The sequence below is a fragment of the Vulpes vulpes genome, chromosome 1 (assembly GCF_048418805.1).
Source record: "Vulpes vulpes isolate BD-2025 chromosome 1, VulVul3, whole genome shotgun sequence".
Taxonomy (NCBI): Eukaryota; Metazoa; Chordata; class Mammalia; order Carnivora; family Canidae; genus Vulpes; species Vulpes vulpes.
In genome coordinates this window covers 146,134,523-146,152,403 of record NC_132780.1, presented here as the reverse complement: position 1 = coordinate 146,152,403, position 17,881 = coordinate 146,134,523, and the positions used below count along the sequence as shown (strand labels likewise).

The window sequence follows — 17,881 nt, the reverse complement described above, 5'->3', positions numbered from 1 at the left end:
TCATCAGAAGCGCGCCCACGGAAGCGCGAGGAGATTGGCGGCAGGGAGGGCGGTGTCGGCCTACGCCCCCTGACCCCTGCAGCGGGCTTTTGCGCAAGGTCAGTGAGGAGCTCGGCTGTGTGTTCCCGAAGTCCAGCCGCCCCTTCTCACAGCCGAGGTCCGAGACGGGCCAGCCAGTGAGTAAGACTGTGCGCCTCGAGATGCGTCAGCCTTTCAGCTCCCTCCTTTCCTCTGGCTCCTCTCTCCCCACGTCCCTCTGTCCCCCGAGCCTGTCCCTTTCCTCTTCCCACGGCGACGGCACCCCGCCCTCCTCTACTTCTCCTTGGCTCTAGATTCCCGACCGACCTCTCACTGCCAGCGTCGCACGTGGGAATGAGGAGGTAATGCTGCAGAGAAGGTGCTTGTTCGCCCCCGAGGCGCGGCGTCATCCTCCCTGGCCACCCCAGCACCCCGAGACTCCGCTAGGCAGGGGGCGCTTGCAGGATTATGGGGGGAGGGGGGGAGGGTGAGCTGCCTCCACAGCTGCCTCCCCTCTAGGCTGCGGCTCTTGTTCCTCTGAGGTTTTTTGGTTACGAGGTGATAGGACTGAAAGTGACTTTGTGTGTACAGGTGGAGGGAAGGGTAAGAGGTGAACTAGGAAAGACAGACCTACGTTGACAGAAAACTGTAAATTATTCACCTGTTCTCTTTTACCCTGAAAGAGAGCGTTTTTTCAGAGCTCGCGACCTTGGATAATCGTGTTTTTGTGTAAAGCTTGAAATCACTTGGTGATTTTTCTCCCAACAATTTCTTATATTTAATGATAGGTTGATACTAGTATTAAGTGTAATTTGCATGCTGTATGTTGTCATCTCCAACCCAAATTAGCTGAACGTTGGAGGTAGCTAGCCTTTCCTGCCGTATTAATGTGAAAGCACATTATTTGAAAACATGTTTCATTCAGAACTGCCCTTTGCTTCACAGCCCCCTGACAAATGTTGGGTATTCTTACTTTTCTGTAAGCCTCATTAAATTGACAGGAGACGGTATGGAAAATATGATTTTAAGCTCACTTTACTTGTTGCCTTATACATCATATGGCATGATGAATATATTAATAAACTTTGCATCTCAAAGCCTTTTAGAATATTAGGTTCTGTATGTTGACGCTATACGTATTTATTTATTTTATATATGTATTTGTATAAATATGAAATACATCTTAAATATATTTTATATAAACACACAAAAAAGTGTTCTAATATGCTATGGAAGATGATTGGTGTGTAACAGAAACAGTTACCTAAGAGCTCATTTAGTCCAGCTTTTGAGTTCAGGGAGAGGCTGTGAGTATTATTTAAATACAAGGACTTTTAAACCTAGTGCTGCCTACGGTTTAAATGTTGGCTCTTCTGTGCCTTAGTTTCCTCATCTGTAAAATGGGGATATTATTAGTACCTGTCTTGGTGTTGCTACTCTTTATAAAGGATTAAAATTGCTACTCCTTATAAAGTTCTTACAGCAGTGCCTGGCACATAGAAAGCCCTACGTATTGGGATGCCTTAGCCACATTAGCCAAAGAACATTCTAGGTAGATGAAAGAGCAAGAGAAAGTCACAGAACTTTGATATATGCAGTGAGCTGTAGGTTATCCAATATTTCTAGAACAAAAGGTGTAGAGGACAAAAGCAGTGATGAGTCTGAGAGGTGTGCAGAGAGCAGGTCATAGAGGCCTTGAATTTGTCTTATTTGTCTTATTGACCACTTTTTTTTTTTTTCCAGCACCTAACACAATGCCTGTCATAAAGTAGCTGTAAAAATATTTTCAGTGAAAAAATTAGGAGGTTGTATTTTATCCTCTACATGATGCCGAACCTTTGAGAAATCTTAAGTGAAGTGTGACATAATCATAGTTGCATTGGTGTCAGTTTGTAGAATGGATTAGAGTGGCTAAGACTGGCCAGTAAAACCAGCTAAGAAAGTATTGAGGAAGAAGACTAGAACAATGATAGTAGTTGTGGAGAAGAGGGGCCAAAGTTAACAAAATGTAAAGTATTGGAAACAGAAAAGGAGAAGAGCTGAAATAATACTAAAATGCTGCCTTCGTTCTCTTTTCACCTATAGTTCCCATTTTGCCTTTTGTGAATACATGTATACTCTGCTTCTTTTTCTAGGCCAGTTCTTGGGTTTTTTTTGAGTGTTTTTCATGCTCCATCATGTTGAGGGCTAAGACTCGGCTTCTTTTGCTTTCACCGCACCATCTGAAGCAGCTCAAAGAGTCACCAGGATCCAGGCTTATATGGCGTCGACTTCTGCATCAGCAACAACCCCTTCACCCAGAATGGGCTGCCCTGGCTAAAAAGCAGTTGAAAGGCAAAAACCCAGAAGACTTAATATGGCACACTCCAGAAGGGATCTCCATAAAGCCTTTATATTCCAGCAGGGATACCAAGGACTTAGCTGAAGAACTTCCAGGAGTGAAGCCATTCACACGTGGACCATATCCCACCATGTACACCTTTAGGCCCTGGACCATTCGCCAGTATGCTGGTTTTAGTACTGTGGAAGAAAGCAATAAGTTCTATAAAGACAATATTAAGGGTGAGATTTTAATGCAGCACATCATATTCATAATCAAACATAGGTTTCCTGTTCTTGGCTTCTTTAGAAGGGACACTGGTTAATCTTGGTAAAGATGATAGTCACTTTATAATTTTGTAGTTAAGACTATACTCTGAAAAAGATGGATGTTTTCAACTTCCATAGTCAAAGGATAGGTGAGCCAAATTAAACTGCTAAATTCTTGAATGCCAACAACAGTTAACATGCATATTATGGGGACACCTGGGTGGTGCTGTTAGTTGAGCATCTGACTCTTGGTTTCATCTCAGGTCATGATCTCACGGTCTTGAGATCGAGCTCTGGGTCAGGCTCTGCACTCAGCACAGAGTCTACTTAAAGAAGACTCTCCTTGTTCTTCTGTGGCTCCTGCCCCTCAGATAAATAAATAAATCTTAAAAAAAACAAAAACAAACCATGCACTTTATGTAAAACAAATTAGGTGAAATTGTATAATGAAAGGAGACATTGGCATTCTCTTTGAAAAGCTTTTAATTAACATTGTCAAGATGGGAACTGAAGGGGAAAACAATTTAAAAGATGCCCAGGTAAAGTAATAAGCCAATGATAATGTACAAATATATTTAGTGCAGTCTGGCATTCATGTCTCTGAAAATTATATTAACTATTTTTTTCTATCTGATCTGTATTAAAATCATATTTGAATGCTAAATTTGAGGATTTGTAAATTTATATTACACATAGAGGACTGTTCTTATATTTAGTGTACACTTTTTGTTTTTTGCATAGTGTTCATAATTCTGTTTCCCAGAATATTTGAATAACCAGGACATCTTGTTTACTAGCCTATTAAATACAAGAACTAAATTACATAAGCATACAGATACTAAATTATGTTAACTATTTATAAATAGGTCTTCTTGTGTACCTTAAAAAATATTTCTGTCTGAAATTGTTAAGATAAAGGCAAAATAGGTGAAGGACATTAAGAGGTACATACTTTCAGTTATTTTTTAAAAAGTGCTAAGATAAAAAAGATCCTCAGACATGAGGTGAGATGTTTTATTCTTTCCGTTCTGCAACTCAATTTGTGCATTGTACCACATGGGAAACAACTTAGGAAATGAACTATATTTAAATTTATTTTGACATGTATGAGCATAAAAATGTTAAAAAATATATATTATGATGAGATGAATCAACTCCTTTAGTAGTGTTAATGTAAATGAGTTTACTTTGGTGCCAGACTCCTTAAATCCTACATTGTTTTTCTTTATGTACTCAGCTGGTCAGCAGGGATTATCAGTTGCCTTTGATCTGGCAACACATCGTGGATATGATTCAGACAACCCTCGAGTTCGTGGTGATGTTGGAATGGCTGGAGTTGCTATTGACACTGTGGAAGATACCAAAATTCTTTTTGATGGAATTCCTTTAGAAAAAATGTCGGTTTCCATGACCATGAATGGAGCAGTTATTCCAGTTCTTGCAACTTTTATAGTAACTGGAGAAGAGCAAGGCGTACCTAAAGAGAAACTTACTGGTACAATTCAGAATGATATACTAAAGGAGTTTATGGTCAGAAATACTTACATTTTTCCTCCAGAACCATCCATGAGAATTATTGCTGACATCTTCCAATATACAGCACAGGTATTTCCTGCCACTTATGAGATTTGCTTTACTTCTTTGGATGTAAGACTTTTTATAAAATATCACCTAATTTGAATTTATAAGTGAGTCAAAATAATAGTTTTAGTGTAAAGTCAGAGTATGAGTTTTATGTATATGTGTGTTGTTAATTTGTATGTTTTGCTTTTAATGTACTCATCTTATAGTCTGTTATTATCTATAGGAATCTGAGCATTAGATGCATACCGTATTTTCTTTATTAAAATTTTTATTGTCTGATAATTTTTAGAATCAAGGAGGGCTCATAATTTACACTTCTTTATTTCTTTCCAGAGTTCATATTCAGTTTTGAAGTATACACTGGGGTCAGACATTTGGCTATCAAAATAACAGCTTTATAAGATATTGCTTATATCTGCATCTAGAATGAGTTTCCTGGTATTTCACCTCTGAATTAGTTTGTCTTCATCATCAGAGTGGTGGGAAAAGAAGGGTTTTACAGTGTTCTGTGTTTGTAGCAATCTCTCTAAGGGAAACATAAAGCTTTTTCATCTTCCTCTGAGTAATTAATAAGTAGTTTTGCCATCACTCACACTTTGCTTCTTGCTGGCAATGCTCTCTTAGTCTACCTTAAGGTTAGACTATATTATTTCATGGCAAAGGGCCCATCTTCCCTCCACCATTAAACTTTTTTAAAATCTTTTTTATTTCTTATAATTGCTGTTGTCTAAGAACTCCTGCAAGCATTGCCTTGTCTCATCAGTATTTAGCCTTTATGCTTGGCAATTTTATTTCTTTTCATAGATCTCTGCCCATGTGAACTGTGTTGTATAGAACTGTATATTTCTATCCCCCTTTTCAATTTCAAGAACATATGCACAGGAATACATTTAGCAGCTTATGACAGACATACACACCCAAATAGTAGTAGCTTAAACTAAATAGAAGTCGACCCTCTGTCTGAAAGAAATTGGAAAGTAGGCTGTCAAGAGCTTGGTTGTATGGGAGCTCCACAGTCACCAGGGTTCCAGTCTCCTTTAATCTTGCTTGTCCTCTTTTGTTACTATGCCACTCATGGTTGAGGAGGTGGGTGCACTGGATGTGTTTGTTGAAGGGAGGGATGGACTCAGCTCCTCTGATTTAAGGTAAATTTCCAGAAGGAAGAATCCCCAGTTCCACTTTTATACCAGTGGACTCACTTCCTGGCCAGTGCAACCACGTTTATCCCAGTGGATACCCACAGTAATGAGAGAAGATTGGAAGTACAGTTCTTGTAAATTGGCATTCTGCATTTATGGTTCAGGTATTATAGGAGGAGAGTGGAGAAATGAATAGTTAGTAGCAGTTTGTACAGTTTATGCTGTTATGTTGTTGGGCATTTTACCTTTGTAAAGCTCCTAGTATCCTCTTCAAGTTCAAAATTGCTTTATATAATCCTTTACATAAGTGATGAAAGTGCTGGTTGCATATACTGACATAATAATGCTATATTGAAGTCCGTTGAAAACTTCTTGATTTAAAAAAAAAAAAGTTTAATTGTAGCAAAATTCACATGACATAGAATTTACCATCTTCACTGTTTTGAAGTGTACAGTTAAGTGGCATTAAGTACATTCACACTGTTGTGCAACCATCACCACCATCCATCTCCAGAACTTTTTGCATCTTGGAGAACTAAAACTCTGTACCTATTAAATAGTAATTCCCCATCCTCTTTTCCCTCTAGCTCTTGGAAACTATCTTTCCATTTCCTATCTCTGTGAATTTGACTACTCTAGCTACCTCCTAGAAATGTAATCATATACTATTTGTCTTTTTGTGACTGGATTATTTCACTTAGCACAGTGTTCTCAAGGTTCATCTCTGTTGTAGCATGTATGAGAATTAACCACCTTTTTTAAGGCTGAATAATATTCTAATATCCCAGTATTTCTATTGTTTTTAAAGAAATTCTGCTACTAAACTCCTCTTTGTAGAGAAGAACTTATTTTATTGCTGCTTATTTATAAACTATGTATTTGGGCAATCTCAATTCCATGTAATTCAGTCCTCTTACTGTTTTTGCAATGGAACATTTTTCAATTGCTTTTGGTTAATTAAAAATAAAATATTAAGAAATGTAAGTTGCAGGGGATCCCTGGGTGGCTCAGTGGTTTAGTGCCTGCCTTCAGCCCAGGGTGTGATCCTGGAGTCCCAGGATCGAGTCCCACATCAGGCTTCCTGCATGGAGCCTGCTTCTCCCTCTGCCTGTGTCTCTGCCTCTTTCTCTGTGTCTCATGAATAAATAAACAAAATCTTTAAAAACAAAAAAAAGGTAAGTTGCAGATCAATAGCATACAGCAGCAACAAGTAACACTTTTTGCATGCTTATTGCATACTGGCATAATGCTAAATGGTTTAGATGAATCATTTCATTTAATCCTATAACAATTACATGAGGGAGGCATAATTATTACCTCTATTTAATGCTTTAGGAAACTAGGGAATAACAAGGGTGAGAAACTTGCCTAAGGTCTTACGGCTAGTTAAGTAACATAGCTAGACTTTGAGCATTCTGACTCTAGAGCCCATGTTCTTAATTATCATAGTGAGTTCCAGTGATTAAATTTTTATTATTTTATGTTTGGCCAATTCTTGGGAAGGATAATAATTTGGAGGCTTTACAGAATATGTATGATATGTACCCTCCCTAATATAAAGTTTTAGGGGAATGGTAGAAATGCCCTTTTCTTTTTTTAATCTTTTTATTTATTTATTTTTAAAAGTAATCCCAGCACCCAATGTGGGGCTCAAACTCATGACCCCACAAGAGTCACATGTTCCACCCACTGAGCCAGCTAGGTGCCCTCTGAAATGAATGCCAATCTCGTAGTGATTTTGCTAGAAAGAACCTGTGTTGGGTATGCTTAGCATTAAATGTCACAGTGAGTCAAATTGAAATCTTTGATTTTTAAACCATGTATTTATCCTGTTGTGTTTTAATATATAGTACTAAGGATTGAGTCATTTTCTCTTTCCTCCCCTACCATGTACTTGTTCATGTTTAATGACTTCATTCAAATAATAAAATTGATAATTAGTAAAACTTAAATTTATATATCTTCAGCAAATTAGCCCAAAGTTACAAGATCTCAGAACCTTGTAAGAGGTCATAGTCGTTGCTTTGGAATTAAAGATGTCTTATTTAATTCTCAGACTAAGGGTTGGTTGCATGTTTAACCTCAACTAATTTATTTTAAACTTTGACTCTAAAGAATGGTTAGTGAAAATTCTTTTTCACTAGGAAAATAAAACAGGTGCAGTTTTTATGATGGTTCATTGAATCACCACTTAAATTGAGTGAATTAAATGTAACAAAGTAAGCATTAAATATTTTCAGTTAATATTAAAGAGTATACTTAGTATATCTGAGTTGAACATCATTTAAAAATAATAGTCTTTTAGAAAATGGGTTTAATAGAAACTTTTAAAATTTTTATTCACTGCTATATTTTTTATTATTTTTATAGCACATGCCAAAATTTAATTCAATTTCAATCAGTGGATACCATATGCAGGAAGCAGGGGCTGATGCCATCCTGGAACTGGCCTATACTATAGCTGATGGGTTGGAATACTGTAGAACTGGACTCCAAGCTGGTCTGACAATTGATGAATTTGCACCAAGGTGAGTAAATTGACCACAGAGATTGTCTCAATATTAGGAAAGTTTTTAGGACCAATTTATGAGTGTACAGTAGACCTATTGATAAAATTAGCTTGTATATATAAATGTCACACTAGATTCTCTTATGTTTTATTGGAGTACTAATTAGAGAATAAGCCAATACTGTGTATAATTAAATTTCAGAATTAAATTTGACTTCTTTCTGGTAACAGATATTGATTCTAGCTGTCTTCCCTGAAGCCACACATTAGATTTGCAAAAATGTAAAACAATGACTGATTTATTACAATTTTTTAATGAAGTATAATTATTTTTCATAAAAATATTATTTATGTTACTTATGTCCTACGTTTCTTGTTTCTAAATGAATTAATATATAAAACATTGATAGAAATTATCCTAATAAAGATTTCTTGGGGATCTTCAGTAATTTTTAAGAATGAAAAGGTATCCTGAGACAAATATCTGAGAACAGCAAAAGGCGTATCAAGAATTTTTATCAGTTTTTAATTTCTTTATTTCAGACTCACCTTGTTTTATAGAAAGAAACACAGCCTTTGTGCCTTTAGGCACAGACAAGTAAACCAAATGTGTAACTAGGTGCAGAATATAAAATAAAAAGTAGTGGGCTTGGGGGCAATTGGAGAAATGTATGCCTAGACCAAATATATCATTATTCTTTAAAAACAAAACAAAACAAGGGCTCTTGGGTAACTCCATTGGTTAAGCGTCAGCCTTTGGCTGAGATCATGATCTAGGGGTCCTGGGAATCCTGGCCTCGGGCTCCCTGCTCAGGGGTAGTCTGCTTCTCCCTCTTCTCCCCACTAGTGCTCTCCTTCCTGCTCATGCTCTCTCTTAACGATCTCTCTCACTATCTCTCTCTCTCAAATAAATTGTCTTAAAAAAAAAACAAAACAGGAAAACTTCTTGCTATCCGAAGAAAACAAGTTTGTCTGATTCCCTGTGTAGGTGACCCATTAATTACATATTGGGTATTCTTGAAGTATTTTATTTTTGGATAACTATTCATTCTTTATTTAGGGGTGCAAGAGGAACTTCTTTTATAAAGAAAACCAATTGTAAAGTGAATAATTTCTTAGTGAGGCAAATAATCACAGCCCTTTCTTCTGTGTGCCTAAAACTGTACTTTGTTAGGTTTAAAGCTACTTTAATATATATTCTTTGATTCTAATTCAAATTAAATTGTTTGAAATTAAAATCTGGACACTATTTTCTTTAGTGTGTGATACAATTAGTTTTATTTTCCATTTTATGTTGTTAAGTATAATCAAATAATGGACTTAACATTACTATTTTAGGTTGTCTTTCTTCTGGGGAATTGGGATGAACTTTTATATGGAAATAGCAAAAATGAGAGCTGGGAGAAGACTCTGGGCTCACTTAATAGAGAAAATGTTTCAGCCTAAAAACTCTAAATCTCTTCTTCTAAGAGCACATTGTCAGACATCAGGATGGTCACTTACTGAGCAGGTATATATATATATATATATATATACACACATAAAGTGTAGAGTTTTAGTCATATATTGTCTTATAAGCAACATAGCACAATCAGGAAGTAGATTTAAGAAACCAGCTGTTAATATTTGAAAATTATCATTCTGAAATATAATGCACATTTAGATTTTTTACACATATTATAATAAATAAAGCTGGCTCCCTCTAGTGGTTAACAATATAAAATCATATAAATCCACTTACCTGTAGTGCTGTTTTACCTTTTTAAAAATCAAAAAAAAAAAAAAAAAAATGTGATGATACGGAAGAAGTAAAAATCATGACTTAGTTAATATTGTCTTAAGTAATTTTAAGAGTTAAAATTCATAACATAAAATTGCCTAATTAAAATTTTGTGCACATAAAATATTTTAGTTATGTTTAAGTAAGTATGCATGCACACAGACCCATTTAAAGGCTATTGTCATGTGAGTGTTTTAATTTCGTTCTATTAGAAAATCGTGTGGTGATTTTTTTTCATGCATTTTCTTTATATATTAAATTATTTTGATACATTAAAAATAATTCATAACTTTAAAGTTATATTGCTCTTATACATTTAAAAGTGAATAAAAACTAATATATCCATATTAAATATGACTTCAGGTACTTATAAATGGAGAAATACAGTTTCAGGGTTAGAAGAAACCTTAATAATCATTTGTCTTAACCTCCTCATTTTTATGGTTAAGGAAACTAAAGTTCAGAAAGGTCCAGTGATTTGCCGATCACAGTCAGGAACAGAATAAATCCAGATTTTTTATCTCATAGTACGTTGTTTATCTGCTTCATTTATCATTTATTAATAAATCATTTGCTGAGTGCCTGTTAAGTCTGGCGTCTACTAATTTATTGGATATTCTGAAGCCTAGTATAGACATTGGCAAGATAAGTATGCAGCAGCCACTGCTTAATCATAGCATCGTTTATCAGCTGTTGTTTTGTTTTGCCTTTTTGCTTTTCACTAAATGTTTTAGGATCCTTATAATAACATTATTCGTACTACAATAGAAGCAATGGCAGCAGTGTTTGGAGGCACTCAGTCTTTGCACACAAATTCTTTTGATGAAGCCTTGGGTTTGCCAACTGTGAAAAGTGCTCGAATTGCCAGGAATACACAAATCATTATTCAAGAAGAATCTGGGATTCCCAAAGTGGCTGATCCGTGGGGAGGTTCCTATATGATGGAATCTCTCACAAATGATGTTTATGATGCTGCCTTGAAGGTCAGTTTCTCTTATTTATATCAAGATTTATAAAATGAGAGAAAAAGAATTTCAGATTCAACTTTAATAGTATACAAGTGGAAACATAATTTAAAAATACATGTGTATTCATATTAAAGTATTTTGTTCAAAGAATAGAAAAGCCTACTAGTGTTAAAAGGCTGGAACATAAAAAAGTAGTCCTTTGTCTTCTACTTACTTTTTTCCTGCTTCCTTGAATCAAATACATCATTTTGTTTGTTTTTATCTCCATATTTTAAAATTACACGTATGTATTATGTCTAAGTCCATCATTATCTATTGCTTTGTAGTATGGTAGTGTAGTATTTTAGCTGATTCTTACCTCTGCTTTCTCTTGTCTTATAATACTACCAATACAATTATATCTCAATAGTATGTATATATCCTTCTGAAGTCCTCCAATGCTCTCCTTTGATTTTTTTCTCTAGTTTCTAGACCTGCTGACCATTATAGTCCTTTGACTTCCCTTTGACATTATCTTGGGAATTATTTTTACGTCCGCTATGTTGAATTTGTATCTAGAATCCTGTGTCTACCTCTGTTGATTTATCCCTTGTTATTTTGAAGCACACTTCATAGGAACCTCCTTTAAAAGTGGTAACTGGGAGATGACGTCTATGAAACTTTGAATGTTTGAAAATGTCTTCACTCTACTCAGGATTTTTTTTTTTTTTAAATTTTTATTTATTTATGATAGTCACACACAGAGAGAGAGAGAGAGAGAGAGAGAGGCAGAGACATAGGCAGAGGGAGAAGCAGGCTCCATGCACCGGGAGCTCGATGTGGGATTTGATCCCGGGTCTCCAGGATCGCGCCCTGGGCCAAAGGCAGGCGCCAAACCGCTGTGCCACCCAGGGATCCCTCTACTCAGGATTTGATAGATAGTCTGACTGCGTTTGAAATTATTTTCATTTGGGAGTGTATAAGCATTGATCTACTTTTTATCCTAGCTTTTTATTCTAACTTCCAACTATTTCTGTTTGAAATCTCATGCTATTTTCACTCTCAGGAAATTTCTAACAGTTTTAGGATCTCTTTATTTTTTGAGTTGCTGGACTTTGGTGTATGTATTTTTTTCCTACATTGCACTGGACCTTCAGTGGGCATTTTTTAATCTCGCCCACTTTCGTGTTCTCATAGCTCTGGGAAATTGTCTTGTATTACTTTTTTTGATAATTTCCTCCCTCCCATTTTTCTGTGGTTTCTCTTTCTGGAACTCCTAGTTATTGGATAAGGACCTTCTTAAAAGATACTCTGATGTTCTTATCTGTTATATAACTCATCTGTGAGATTCTGTTTTGTGTTCTTGAAGAGTCATCAACTTTAAATTTCTACTTATATATTAAAATTCATATATCATTTTTTTAATTTTCAAAAGCCCATTTTTGTTTTCTGAATTTCTCCCTTGTATATTAATACTACTTGTTTCTTTAATACAGAACCTAATCTTCTTTTCTGAGGATAGTAATTATATTTTTTAAAGTTTTCTTCTGTATCCCGTATTGTCTTTTTCTTCTATGTGCCTTTTGTCTTTAGTCTTATTATTTAGAATGCAGCTTTTTATTTCAACAAGACATCTTATCCTTGCCTCTTTCTGTACTTGGTGTTTAATAGCCCATTACTTTTCTGCAGAAGTAAATTTTGGTCCATTTTCTGCGGGTAGTAAACTTCGTCAAGGCATTTTCTCTTGACAGAATGGGAAAGGGGTAGTTGCAAATTCTAAAGTATTCCCCTCTTTTTAGCTTCCTATCTTAGCTTTGGCTTCTTTTGAATCCAACACAAATTCTTATTTCTTGAATTCTTCAGGAAAAAAACAAATTTAACTTTGTTCCTTTCTGCTAACTCATATACCCTTCCAGCATTTATTTTCCCACTGTCTTGTGTATATATGAGGCGGTGATTAAAGGTTTAGGTATTTTCTAGTATCGGTAAAGATGGAGTAATATCATTACTCTGCTGCTCAAATCAAAAATAAAACTGCATTTTGGAATATATTTTTAAAGAGTATTTATTTATGTGATCATGAATATTTTACTTGTATAACTAAAAATAAGATTACAGAATTAATGTTAGTTTTTTCTCAAGACTAACAAGACTGTTTTCTATATTCTACGTCCTAGTTTTTCTGTTATTCAGTAACTTTAAGTACATAATTTCTTCTTTTAGTTGAGATATAATTGACATATAATGTGTTAGGTTAAGATGTGCAACGTGAGGATTTGATATATATATGTATATATATATATATGAATTGTGAAGTGAGTACCAGAATAAGTTTCATTAATATCCATACTTCACAGTTATATAAAATTTTTTCCTGTGATAAGAACTTTTAAGATCTACTATCTTAGCAACTTTCAAATACACAGTAGTGTATTGTTAACTGTATAGAATTTCTTTTTCTTTCTTTTTGTTTTTTATGGTTTCTATTTATTCATTTAAGTAATCTCTACACCCAGCTTGGGCCTCAAACTCACCAACCCAAGATCAGGAGTTGGATGCTCCCTCCAAATAAGGCAGCCAGGCACCCTTAACTCTGTAGAACTTCTAATCAGTGCTCTTGATGTTAACTTAATTCTTCTCTTATGAAACATTAAACTTGCCACTAAAATAGTTTGACTTTATTAATATCAGTAATTATATAGTGTAACTATTGTATAGTTTATAGAAATATCTTTATATTCTTTTCCAGTTTTACTAATCTGTTTTCATATTAGCTCATTGATGAAATTGAAGAGATGGGTGGAATGGCCAAAGCTGTAGCAGAAGGAATACCTAAACTTCGAATTGAAGAATGTGCTGCCCGAAGGCAGGCAAGGATAGACTCTGGTAAGAGAAAATGAAAACATTTATATGTGAATCTAGTATTTAAAAAGAGATATTAATTTCTGTTTGAAGATAGTATATGTAGTTAATAAGACAAAAATAATGGAAAAATGAAACTTGGATAAAATGTTTCATCTCTGTTATCTCTCTATCTGTCTCTTTGTATTTTTGCATGGATGCACATGGGGAAGCATATGTAGAGTATGAGTGGAGGTATGCCATTGTGTGTGTGTGTGTGTGTGTGTGTAGTGTATAGGTGGATATCTTCAGCGTTTTAAAGATACTGTCATTATGCTTGCATTGGAGTATTTATTCAGTCAGACAACACTTTTTTAGTATTTAGTATTTGAGGCACTATGCCATGTCTGGGCATACACCTGTGAACAGGTTAGACATGCTCTCTGCACGCTTAGAGCTTGCATTTTAGTAAGAGAAAAAGACCAAGTAAACAAATAAAATAATTATAGATTGTGATGAATTCTATAAAGGAAATAAGGAGAAGTGGTGGGTGGCAGGATGTCTTTAGATACAGTAATAATCTGGTAGTTTGAGGCAAAATATATTCTTACTAGGTTCAGGAAACATCTAAACATCTTTATGATTCTGTTTTATTGCTTTTAAATTTTAAGAGTACTTTTTGTTAAAAGTGATTGGGTTATAAGAGAATTCAAGAATATGTTAGAAATGCTATTGGATGTTAATCTTCTCCCTTATAAATCTTGATGGTGCTGCTATTATTATTTTAATTTTGTAGTGTTAGAAGTGTTTATCAGAAACTCTGGGAAGCATATAGTTTGGGAGAATAATAAAATAGCAATAATAAAACAAAAATCCCTTACAGAGATTCTGATACATAACTTTTCTTTCCCCTCTCTTCTCATTTTATTGGGATATACTTTGCTGATCTATATTGAAGTTTTATTAGGATTTAAGAATCCTATGTAAAAATATTAAGCTTATAGGGAAAGTAAGTGATGATCAGAGCATTACTATCTACATATTATTTTCCTCTGGGAAATTAATAGGTTCTGAAATAATTGTTGGAGTAAATAAGTACCAATTGGAAAAAGAAGAATCTGTGGAAGTTCTGGCGATTGATAATACTTCAGTGCGTAACAAACAAATTGAAAAACTCAAGAAGGTAATAACAGCTATCGTTTTTTGAGTGCTTTCTATATTCTCGGCACTGTATAAGCCCCTACATTGTTGTGCTTATTAAGCCTTATAACAACTACATGAGGTGGGCATTATTTCTCAACATTTTAAAGTTAAAGAAATTTAAAGTTAAAGGCACCTGGGTGGCTCAATGGGTTAAGCATCTGCCTTTGGCTCATCCCAGTGTCCTGGAATTGAGCCCCCTGTTGGGCTCCCTGCTTGGTGGGATGTCTGCTTCTCTCTTTCCCTCTTCTTGGTGCTACCCCTTGCTTGTGCTTTCTCTCTCTCTGTCAAATAAATAAATGAAATCTTAAAAAAAAAAAAAATGTTAAGGAAACTAAAGATAAATTTGAGTTTGAGAAACTTGACCAGAATAAATAATTGAACAACCAAGACTCAAATGTAAGTCTGTTGACTCTAAACACTCATGTTTTATTTATTTATTTATTTATTTATTTATTTATTTATTTATTTATTTAAGAAAAATTGGAACTTCATGGTTTATTTGTTGGAACTTCATGGTGTATTTGTAACACTCATGTTTTAAATCTTGACAGCTGACTCTGTGAAACTTACATATTGCTATTAAAAACTGCTATAATAATAATAATATCTCCCATAATTTACAGATTAAAACAAAGGCTTAAATGATTATGTAACTCACTCAAAATCAAAAACAAATTAAGTTCAGAGTATCTGAACCCAGGACTTCTCACTATAATTTGTTTCTGATCAGACCCTGGTTTCTGATACTACTCTGAAAGAATCATTTGCTTTCTGTTTCTTTTTAATTCAAATATATTTGATGGTGCTGTAAGTAAGATACAGTTTATAAATGAAATATATTTATTTTGATTGAAACTAGAGTTCTGTCTTACTTTAGTTCCAATTTCTTGCCAAGATGAATCAAAGTATATGAAATACTAAGATAAAACATGGTCTTAGAGTTAACAACCTATATATTTCTATTGTATGAAGCTATGGTGGGCTCTTTATATTTTATACTTACTTTTATTTCTAAGGCAAGAGACTTGACATTCTTTAGTGATCTTTAATGGTTTTCCTCAGTTTAATTTCCCTATGAAAATTTAAGATCTGACTTCTTTTTCCATTCCTCAGTTTAGATATTCTTTAGGAATCTAATAGAGGTTGTTCAGTGAGACTGAATGCACAACTATCATCTTCTATTTTTTTCTATTATAGCTAATGGCAGTTATTTATTTTTTTATTTAATTTTTTAAAATTTAAATTCAATTTGCCAACATAAAATATAGCGCCCAGTAATGGCAGATGTTTAATGACATTATTTCCATTTTCACCCTCAATCAGGAGACAGTGACCCCCCTTTACATTTTTGTCATTTTTTAAAAGGTCCTATTTAGGATGTAGCATTTTATTTTCAGTCATCACAAAAGTCTGAATATTTATTATGTTAGGAAAACTCCTTTTCTCCTCTCTTATACTTTAGGCTTTTGTTAACTCTGCACCCTCATAATTTGAGGGGTTTCATTTGCCATAAATGATGTTAAACTTTATTTCAAGCAAGAGAAAAATTCAATAATGATAATGGAGTTGGGTTTTTCCTTGCCCTTAATATAAGATTTCTGGTCCACTTCTGCTTATAGATACAAGATTTTAGTAGCATCTTGAATAGTATCATATTTTAGTCTTTTATAGGTGATGCAAACTTGTAAGAAATTGGATTTTATGTAACTTTGTTTAGGCAGGTTATTGGTAAAGCAGAGTAGAGCTAGGACCTGACAGGAAAAGTTTTTGACCATGCTTTTTATTGTCTTTTTGACTCTGTTGCAGTATTTTTCATTGTCTCTTGTCTCTTCTGGATTTCTTTATTTATTATTTTTTAGACCCAATACAGGGCTTAAACTCAAAACTCAGAGATGAAGACCTGAGCTGAGATCACAAGGCTGATACATAACTGACTTAGCCACCCCCAGGTGCCCCTTTTTGGGTTATTTTTGAATAAAGAAAAACAATACATGCATGTATTATTACCAATATATTGTTAATTACTTAAGGAAAACAACATGTAACTGAAATATTTTCTAAATTTAACATGTTATTATTATTTTTTCTTCCTTGTCACTCTTATTCTTTAGTGTGCCTTTGAAATTATGCATATAAAAGATCTACTTGTTTTCAATATCCTGTTACCTTAGTAAAGCCTAAGTAGCATGTACTATTTGGGAGAGTCACCATAACTATTTTTTATTATTGCCCTGCTTGTTTCTGACTTATCAGAATTATCCAGAATTAAGTATTATTTTAGGAAGCCCTTTAATGTTTATTTAATGAATGAATGAATAAATTGAATGAGTTATCTGACCTAGGATACATTTATTCTCTCCTTGTCCTTCCTTTTGTTTTTGAGTTTTAGGATTATGGAACAATTTCTATGTGATATATATCAATGTCTAATTTCCTGATCTCTGTTTTATTAGGTATTCACATAAATTGTCCCTTTTCTTGACTTTTTCATAAGGTCAAAGCCAGCAGAGATCAAGATTTGGCTGAACGATGTCTTGCTGCACTGACTGAATGTGCTGCCAGTGGAGATGGGAATATTCTGGCTCTTGCAGTGGATGCAGCTCGTGCAAGGTGAGGATATTGAAATTTGGAGATTTCCGGGCAGCCTGGGTGGCTCAGCGGTTTAGTGTTGCCTTCAGCCCAGGGCATGATCCTGGAGACTTGGAATCAAGTCCCACGTCAGGCTCCCTGCATGGAGCCTACTTCTCCCTCTGCCTGTGTCTCTGCCTCTCTCTCTTTATGTCTCTCATGAATAAATAGATAAAATTTTAAAAGAAAAAAGAAATTTGGAGATTTCCAAATAATAGAAGTTGACCAGTTTAGCTTTTTAAAGTGTAGTTACTTAAAAAAAGTTGATTATAAAAACCATGTGAGTCTAAAAGAAAGTATTGGAAACTCAAATGAAGTTAGTTCTTATTTTCTTTAAATATCTGTGCACTTACAGAGTTCATATTTTTTTAAACATGTAAACATTAAGAGGATTTAGTCCTCTTAAATAAAATTTAAAAATGAAACATTAACATTTAAAATATGCAAGCATGCAGTCCTCAGGTTTTGAGAAAGCCCATCTTACAAAGGAAAATACCTTCAGATCATTATTAACTAGCTAATTTAGATCTAAACATTTCTACAAATGAATGAATAAAACAGGGCAAAAGTGATTGATTTTGTCATTTTCAGTTACTGGCAAAATAAGGTAGTGAGAACTGTTCAGGTGCATGTGCTCATTTCC

General features: G+C 34.5%; 1 protein-coding gene across 4 annotated transcripts in view; it reads left to right on the top strand.

The window, feature by feature from the left end:
• Positions 1–2: 2 nt before the first annotated feature.
• The window catches only part of MMUT (methylmalonyl-CoA mutase), a 31,735-nt gene continuing 13,856 nt past the window's right edge, over positions 3–17,881 (top strand). Inside the window, exons 1-9 of one of the 4 annotated variants that reach the window (XM_072733660.1) lie at positions 3–98; positions 2,154–2,580; positions 3,845–4,212; positions 7,701–7,858; positions 9,178–9,349; positions 10,354–10,602; positions 13,341–13,452; positions 14,475–14,590; positions 17,105–17,220. In XM_072733660.1, the coding sequence (XP_072589761.1) occupies positions 2,196–2,580; positions 3,845–4,212; positions 7,701–7,858; positions 9,178–9,349; positions 10,354–10,602; positions 13,341–13,452; positions 14,475–14,590; positions 17,105–17,220 (1,676 nt within the window). In that variant the 5' untranslated portion in view covers positions 3–98; positions 2,154–2,195. Of the gene's footprint in view, positions 381–2,153; positions 2,581–3,844; positions 4,213–7,700; positions 7,859–9,177; positions 9,350–10,353; positions 10,603–13,340; positions 13,453–14,474; positions 14,591–17,104; positions 17,221–17,881 lie in introns of all 4 variants that reach the window. The other 3 variants (XM_025991043.2, XM_072733661.1, XM_025991042.2) reach the window with 3 other exon arrangements.